General features: G+C 40.6%; 1 protein-coding gene across 20 annotated transcripts in view; it reads left to right on the top strand.

Annotated features, from left to right (window-relative positions):
* Positions 1-8,443, top strand: part of LOC140847996 (uncharacterized) — a 132,969-nt gene extending 124,526 nt beyond the window's left edge. For 12 of the 20 annotated variants that reach the window (XR_012128421.1, XR_012128423.1, XR_012128411.1 and 9 more), the window contains one exon: positions 4,589-4,766. Coding sequence is in view for 3 of the 20 variants with exons in the window: in XM_073230045.1 (XP_073086146.1) it covers positions 4,589-4,748 (160 nt within the window). In the remaining 17 variants the exon portion in view is untranslated. Of the gene's footprint in view, positions 1-3,808; positions 4,037-4,588 lie in introns of all 20 variants that reach the window. The other 8 variants (XM_073230043.1, XM_073230046.1, XM_073230045.1 and 5 more) reach the window with 5 other exon arrangements.
* Positions 8,444-9,163: the final 720 nt, after the last annotated feature.

Below are 9,163 nucleotides of genomic sequence, written 5' to 3'. Positions count from 1 at the left end.
GCTGATGGGTATACCCACCAGCTTGATTGTAATGATCATGTCATGGGTGTGTGTATATATATATATGTCAAAATTTATAATTGTATACTTTAATTATGGACAGATTGTTTTATGTCAATTATACCTCAATAAACTTGTTTTTCAAAAGAGAGAGAGATAAGATAATAAGGATAGAATGGGGAAAGTATTTATAATGTATGGACCTAAAAGAGGAATTTTGTCCAGCATACATAAAACCTCTTGCAAAACAGGCACTTCAAAAAGAACATTGATGAACGGTCCATAAACAAATGAAAAGATTCTCTGTACTTTCTCTGTGAGAGATAAACCCTTTGATTTTGGGGGCTTTCCTATTAACGTGCAACCAAAACAAATTGTACTTGATACAGTTTGCTTTCTGTGCTGCACTCTGACGTTAGAAATTAGAATTTAATCTATGAGGCTATAGTGTGTCACCCGCACTGAGCTCTGACAGTGAGATGAATTCACATAAGATGATTCATAGATCCATAACTAGTTTACCTTTATCTTAGTCCCAAGAACTTAGAGTTCCTTCCATAGAAAGACTTTGTGCAGGAAAGTTCTCAAAGGAAGTGGTACATTTTGGCCTTCACAAAATGACAGTGCTACCCCAAGCCACTCAAGAAATTGCTTTGGTTTCCATTTGGTTTAGCAAATTTAAAAGAAGATTCATTCTCTCCTACCTTTAATGTCAGTCACCCTGCTTTCATCATTAGTGTTCCTTGGGAAGAGAGTTATGTTAAATAGGTAATTAAGCAGAAGCTTCTGTTCTTCAGGACCTAGTTCCCAAGTTGTTATTTCAGATAAAATTGCTTTTTAGGAGCAACAAATGCACAAACAACATCAGAGGAGGAAAGCTACCCAGCAGAGCTGGGCAACTGACAGATGAAGCCAGTGGTCCCAGTATCTCAGCACATCTGTTGCTGCTGGGAAGGAGGCACCCATCAGTGCATGACTGAAGGGGCCAAGCACCCTTGGGGTCCTGCTCCGTGACTTTGCTTCCAGCTGCCCCACTAAAGATGGCAATCATTTTCATGCCTGAGTGGCCAGGCCTCCCACATCTCAGGCTGGTCTGAATGCTTGATGGATGCTTTAATCTTGGCCTTGGTGAAGGGCAGCATACATTTCAATTTAGACGTGGCCAGAAATCCTCCCTGCACAATGTCATGGAGGCAGTGAGTATAGAGAAGTTGGAGTTAGGTGACTTGAGTTCAAATCCTAGTTTATTCACCTACATAACGTGTGAGCCTGGCTAAATCACTTAGCTGTTATGAGTCTGTTTCTTATATGATGAATGACCCATATTCACTTAATGAAACCTACTAAGAGTGAGAAGCTGTGCTAGGAGGAAGGCCACAAAAAATAAGATGCAGTCCCTGCCTCAGAGGAGCTCATAGTTTAGTGAGGGGGTAGAGTCTACAGTGGACATGACCTTCCTCCCAGGGTTGCTGAGAGAATTTGATGAGATGACATATATGAAAGGGCTTAAAAGCCTGAAATAGTCAATAAATATCAGCTGATGCTACGGCTCTTGAAAATGCTGATTTTACAAATCAGTAGGGTTACATTTAATGACAAGCTTAAATTTCTTGGGGTTGCTCTAAAACTTGTCATGATAGAGGTTTCTAGTATCACTCAGACTTGGTTCTCCAGTCCTTCCTGGCCAATGGGAAGACTACACTTCTCCACCCACATGTAGTTAGGCCAGACCATGTGACCAGCTCTGTCCAATGGGGCGTGATCAGAAATAAGTTGTGAATTATGGGTGGAATTATGTATGTAATTACTGAGAAGTCTTCAGTAGTCTGTCCTCTGCCTTGAATATTGGAGATGCCTTCATTTCCAGATGATACAACTACAGGAGCTGTGGTCTTTATAGGCTTGAATTGTCCTGGAGGTTTTCCTAGATCTGAAGGGAACTTTTCATGAGAAAGAAATACATTTCTATTGGTTTAAACCATTGAAATTTTTATGGTGTTTATTTAAACATAGACTAGCTTATCTTAATATGTTTGGTAGCTGTCAGGTCTTGGTTTGAGGAAAGGACTCCATATAATCTGTCCTACTAAACTAAGGTGCCATTTGACAGTGTGGCATAATTGGACCATTTTTGTTTACATGAGAAGCCTGAGTTGATGGGTCTGCAGCCATGGCCAGTGTCACCCCTCAGGTTCTGAAGAGGCTGCATTTTTCACTCGGTCCTCAGGTTAGCCATGTTTTGAAGGATTTGATTTCAGAGTTAGGTCATCAAAGGTTTAAATCCTGGCTTTGCCATTTATTCACTTTGTGACCTTGGACAATTGAGCAATTGACCTAACTCCCCCAATCCCAGTTTCCTCAACTGAAAAATAGAGACATTCACAATTTTTACCTGTCAGGGTTGAGGTGGGGGAGTCAAATGAAATGATACACATAAAACATTCAGCCTGATGTGTAGTTAAGTGATTAAAAACTGGTATTTATTGTTGTTGTTTTATTATTATTTCTCATCCAATGAATACAAGTTCTAAATGAAATGCAAATCTCTCTTTCTCTTGTAGTTAACTGTGTGTCTGGCTTTTCTATCTCTACAGACACTGAAAGTTCCCAGGAGAGTAAGGCTACCGCTAGTACCTATAGGCTAATCCCTGGACAGGTGCTGCAGTTTGATTTTATACACTTCTGTAACTGCAGGGAACAAAACTGTGCAGGAGACAAGCAGGACTTTATCATTATTATTGCTATTATTGTAAATCTACATAGATCGCTACTTTGAGCTTCTAAAGTTATCTTTTTGGAGGTGTACCTAAAACAACTGAGCCAGAAACACTAATGCTTCCTGAGATAGTGAGCAGATGAAAACTGAATTAGGAGTTGAAACTGATTAATGAAAAAGTGAATATGAATTAGAAACATCTTGTTCAGGCCATTTATCAGGCCAAATAACCTCAGTCTCCTCTTTTCTCCAGTCTTTTCGATCTAAGACATTCTAAATCTGCAATGTAAAACTGATCATTTTATTTCTCTCCTGCCCTCAGGATAAAGTCCAGTCTTCGGAATATAGTTGGGTTCTTTGTGTCTTCTCCTTCCCATTTCATCTTCCCTCACCTGACCCCTCAGCTCTGTGCCCAGACTTATGCAACTATTTGCAATGGCTTGGATCTACTTAGACTCTTCATTTCAACTCCCCTGCCTACAACTCTGTTCTTTGGTGCTCTAGGGCCCTTCTCTTCCTCTCCCTCCTCAAGTGTGCTTGGCTAACTGACTTCTCTCTAGTTTAGCTTAAATGTCACTTACATCAATGCCTCTGAAAAGTTGAGGTGCATACAGATGACCTAGGAATCTTGTCAGTTCAGGTTTTGATGCAATAGGTCTGAGTAAGATCAATATTCTGCATTTCTGACAAGCTCCCAAGGGATGCTGATGCTGTGAAGCACACTTTGAGTAGCAAGACAATGTGACCTCCACTCTGTATAGACTACATGGCCTTCCCTTGTGCTTTGTAGAAATCTGGCCAACTCTCTCTTCCATATCATACTGCATCATAATTGCCTGTTTACATTTATGAGCACTTCTCCACCCACCCAATTTCAAGCTATCTGGCAGCTAGGGCAGTGTCTAGATTTGTCATTCTGATTTTCCTTTGTATCCCTGGTGCCTGACACAGTACCTGCCACCACAAGGTGGCATCTCAATAAATATTTGTTGAATGAATGATTGACAAGGGATATTCAAGAAGCCAAAAAATAAATAAAGGATTGTTATTAATCTGAGGACCATGACTATGCCTTCTTGTATTGACAAGAAGATGAATCTCCAAGATCTCCCTTCAAAGAAGGATGTTGCCTTGTGTGGAATGCACCTGGAGACTGAGCGAGGCAGGCTAAATGTCTTGGCCAATTTGGCTTGAAGTGGCACAACCCTGATGGGCAGAATCAGGAGCACCATGCCTGGCCGGCTGAGGTTTTCCTGGATCTACACTGCGGAGCGCCTTCTCCTACTGTTCAATCCTCTTTCCTCCTGCTTTCCACGACAGGTGCGGATTTTCAGTAAACATCCTGAGCACAAACTCCATTCTCAGTGTCCTCCTTCAGTGAACACAGCCTTCTGCATATCTTCATCTTTTTATCCTCCCCATCGCTGTCACAGTGTCTAACACCTTCTAGAGTATAAGAATCTCTTAATTCAGTTTAACAAAACACTGAGTCCCGACCATGCACCAGATACAGCTTTAAGTGCTTGGAATATATCAGGCAACAAAAGAAACAATAGACTTAATCTCAAGATTTTGCATTTTTCAGATAATAGACAATGATCAAGAGAGTATATTATTTCTATATTTAGTATTCATAGGGTGGTAAATGCATGAGAAGATAAAAAGAACTGTAGGGTTTATGAATGTAGGTACTGAAAAATGTAGGTGATTGCAATTTTATACATTAAAAAAGCATGGTTTGGGTGGCTACATTTAGAAGAAAACAGCTGATCAGGGCTTGAAGGACATGATTTAATTGTGTATTTCTGCTGCTTTATAGAAGGACACTCACCAATCAAATCCTAATAGTTATTAATTTTATTCTATCCACAGATGCTATGCTTGCCTGAGTGTAGAAGACTTAGAGAACTTCCAAAGACCTCCTGAAAAACACCCAAGAAGGTTGACTGTCTCTGACAAGGAGAAGCAGATGCCTGGAGGAAAAAGATTGGAAAGAATTGTGAGATCTGTAAAATGTTTCCTGTTGAAATAAACGCAATTAATTCTGAAATTCAAATGACAAAAATGGAATACCTCTAATGTAGAACATATGTGCCCCTAAGAGAGGACTATTCAATATCAGTGTATGGGTTTGAATTTTGAATGATCATGGGCAATGACCAGACCACCGATAACAAATAATTACGCCCCCCCCCTTTCTTTTCTTTCGTTTCAGTATCATTTTGTTCTAAGTCTTGGCTCTAATTTTTCTGAACTAAGGCCTTTCTTGCCCTTCCCAGAGCCAGGTAACAAGAAAAAATTCCAAGTAACTCCTTATTACCTTTGGAAATCTTTGTGTTTCTAACAAAATGAATGAGATGGTAAAATCTGTCTTGCATATGTGCTGTGTGTATTCAGTGAGTTAAGTCTGGTGTAAGTGCTTCATAAATGCCCAGAGTTATAGAGATCGGGACTACAGTAAAGTTGTAGTTGTTAATCCTGGGATCATCACCTTCTCCTGCTTGAGGAAGTGAGGAAGGACCAGGTGAGGAAGAAAAGCAGCCTTTGGGGTCCACGCTACTGTGGCTCTGAGATGAGGCTCTTCTAGCTCCTGCCCGCTTTGCTGTAGAACTGCGGACCCAGGGCTGCAGCTGAGGTGTCACCTTTCTGGAAAAATATAGAAGCTTCTTATTTACTCACAGGAAAAAGGGAGCCCTGACTGGGAAGAAGGGTCAAGGTTCTTGGGAAGGAAGCTGTCTTCTTTCGGGGTTCCTCTCTTCATTTTCATTCCCGTCTAACCCTGCCTTCTGAGATGTTTGTGTTTATCGGGCAGTGTGCAAGACACATGTGTGGTCTCCATGGTGTGGCTGGAATATGGCCCTCAAAACACAGTCTAATTCAGTTAAAGTCAAACCTATCAGATACACACCTCCATTCACCCCAGGTATTTCAGATGTGTGCACGACGGCAGGGAAAAAATGGCTTCAGATATGCAGGGGACTCTCATGTGGAGGAGAAATCAGTTTGTTTTGTGTAGCCCTCAAAGGCTGGAAAAGAATTGATGGATGAAAGTTTAAAGAGACAAGTTCAGATCAATTTTGGAGTATGCTGTGGGTTACAAAGATTGCAGTAGCATACTCTCTGTTCTCTAGGCACTTAGAGTTGAAGAAATGAACATGGAAACAAATACCTACAAAATATCACGATGATTTTCAATACTATTATGTCCTATAAGGCCCTGTGCACCATAAGAATAATTATAACCCCAAATACTGTTTACCCTACCTTCAAAATTCTATGGGTACTATGGATTTCCAGAATCCAACTCTTTCCTCATCTCCGTTGTTACCACTCTGGTCTAAGACACTAATAGTATAGCCTGGATTATCGAGGTAGCTTGCATTCTCAAAGTCTTGCCCAAACAATCTGCTTTCCATACAGCAGTCAAAGGGATCTTGCTACAACATAAGGTGGCGATTTCACTTCTAGCTAGGGTGGAAGCAAGGCCCGATACTGAGCAAGGCCTCTTGCTAGATAAAATGCACGAAGTAACTTGCTTTCAAATGGCACTCTTTGCTCAAGCCCTCCACGGGTTCCCCATTCCAATGAGTGTAAAAGTAGAAGTTCTTACAATGGGCTATGAGACTTGGTGGATTTTGGCCCCTTCTTATTTCTCCATCCTCGCCTTTTGTACTCTATCTTTTACTCACTCTGAGGAGCCACATGGACCTCTTTGCTATTTCGCAAACACTGTAGGCATTTTCCATCATGGAAACTCTGCATTTCCTACTCTTTCAGCGCAGAATATATCCACTGCAAGGGTTTGTTCCCAGGACGTCTTTCCTGAATCCTTATTTAAAACGGATTCTTCCAGCTACATGGCATTCTATATGACTTGCTCCTTGACTTCTCTTTTTGTTTCTTCCTTCAAGAACGCAAATCCCGTGAAAGCAGGGAACTTGTCTATTTCATCACTTAGAACCAGGGACTGGCAGATCGCAGGTGCCCACTCATATTTATTTCCATGTAAGTAAGTGGGTGTGTTTTACGTTGGCAACACCAGTTTCTCAGAATGGTAAGTACGGTTCATTTAAAGTAACCATTATCAAAGGAAAGTAACAGATTTAGGAACACATGTGCTATAATATTTAGCATTGTTATTTAAATGTCACCTCCCTAAGAAGCACTTCTCTTAATGTCACAGCTAAAATATCATTCTCAGCACTCTCTATTCCTTTACCTGCCTTAGCATTGTTCATACCACTAATAATTATGTTTTGTCACATGTTGACCTGTTTTCTGTCTTCTCTACTAGAGTGGCAGATCTATGAGGATAGGAATCATGTCTGTTTTGCTCACTGTTACCTCAATACTTACATACTTGTCTGTCTGTATTGCTTAGGGGGAAATATGTTAAGTAGCAGCATTTGTTTTTAAAGTGATTACTAAAAGAAAAACCTTTTAAATTAATGGCAGAGTAGTGAAGTGGTGACATGAAACTTTAACAGATGGTATAAATTAAAAATGTATAAAAACTTTAAAGAAAAACTAGCTAATAACACTAGGAAGAATCCAAATCTCCAGAAGTCTCTGGAGAGTTTAATTTTGGAAAAATTTGAAGGAAAGGGATAAAAATTGTGAGCCTGTGGCTCTCTAGCATGAGAGAACTGTCCAACCACTGTGATCACAGCTCCAGAAACACAACCTTTTTGCCTAAAGGTATGAAAGAGAAAATTTGAGGGCTATAAACAGCAGCTGGAAACTTAAAGGGAGGATCCTGGGATCCTTGCATCCTTGCAGAGTGAGAAAATCAGAAGGAATAAGAGCAAAAATCTGACTACATATTTAGGCTAAATCTCTGGATGTCAGTTAAATTATGATTGGTGTTTGGAGAAAACCCCAGGGAACTGATATAAAATGCAGACCAAAACCAAAAAGAAATTTAATCTGAAAAGATAGAGCTCTCTAGGGTCCAGACTGTCAGTTTGTTAGGTTTTGGTTTAATTGAGACATTCCCCAACTCTGAATAGCTCAGGTGACAAAAAACTAAAGCTTCACAGGTTGACATGTCAGAGGGCAAAGTCCTTAACCCAGCAGAACAGCTGAAAATCAGGTGGGTTCCCTATAAGCAAGGAACCTCAAAGAGGGTGAGCCCCTTCGCTGTCCAAGTATTGGGATGAATGCTAAACCGCACATCACCTCTTCTTTTTCACGGCTTGTCTTGATATTTCCTACCTTTGGTGCCTTGCTCAAGCTATCTATTCCTTCACAAAAACACATCTTCAATACCTATCTTCTGTTTATCCAATTTTAAATCTCTAGATTCTTGATCACATGAAGGTTGGGACTGTACCTATTATGTTCATGGCTGGTCCTTTAGTGCCTCCTGTGAGCCTTACATGTGATGACAATGCTGGTGCTGGTGGTAGCATATTTGTTGAATAAACGATGTATTAGGAAACTATTCATGATGGCTAACATAATGACCACCGGAAATATGGTGGGGCCCTTTAAAAACCTCAACACAGGGATCCAAAACTGAGGGATGGAGGTACAAGATGGTATTAAGAGATTTTAAAGAAAGAGTACACCGGAGGTGTGCCTGAGACAATGACTCAGTCTGCATGGATGGGATGAAGATCGTCTTAGGGAACTGGGGACCTGGAGTAACTAACTCTTCAGTGAGGTACTGGGTTTAAGGAAATCATCCATGAGGGGATAGAGCTTGAAGCTCATTCATGTAAGTAGGGTTAAGATCTGCAAGCTTCAGAGCGGTGATCTGAACTGTGATAATAAAGAAACATGGTGTGTACAATCCATTGTCACATGTTCTACAAGTAGTTTTTCATTCATGATTATACAGAATAAATGAATGATTTGGATTTTTACAGTAAAGTGGATTCAAGATTAATTCAGCAATAAAGCTGCTCTCACTTGCTTTCTGATATATTTTCTTGAGTGGATCAAAAAAGTTGGGGTTAATATTGATGCATACTTTGGGTCTACATGTACTCCAGTGTGTGGTCCACAGAATAGCTTCTGTCATGTGGCTGCAACACAATACAGGTAGAGAAGGGCTGCTCTGAATTATAGGTGACTGTGTGGGAAGAGAGGAAGGTTTGAGCCTGGGGTCCCCTGAGGCAACAATGGAGTTGGATTATCTGGTCTGGCAAAGCCTGCCTTTGGTGCCACAATAACCAGAGTGTTCTTCAATAGAACCTTAACTGTCTCATAATAAGCAGCAATTTCTAGGAAGGCAAAGACAAAATAGAAACAAATCCCAAGAATTTCAGAAGACCTAAAATATTCCCTCAGCCTGACCTTGGTGCCTCATCCTCAGAGTGACTCCCTGAAGAACATCATCTAAGCACGTCCTCCTCGTTATTCGCTCCTTCACCTCTCGCCAGACACCTCTGTCCCACGGTTTGTATTAATATAAGGATAGATATTTATACTGGTTTGTTTAAC

This window comes from Manis javanica, chromosome 2 (assembly GCF_040802235.1).
Source record: "Manis javanica isolate MJ-LG chromosome 2, MJ_LKY, whole genome shotgun sequence".
In the NCBI taxonomy this organism is placed as follows: Eukaryota; Metazoa; Chordata; class Mammalia; order Pholidota; family Manidae; genus Manis; species Manis javanica.
Note: the sequence above shows the minus strand (reverse complement) of the source record. Positions and strands in the feature narration are given on the sequence as shown.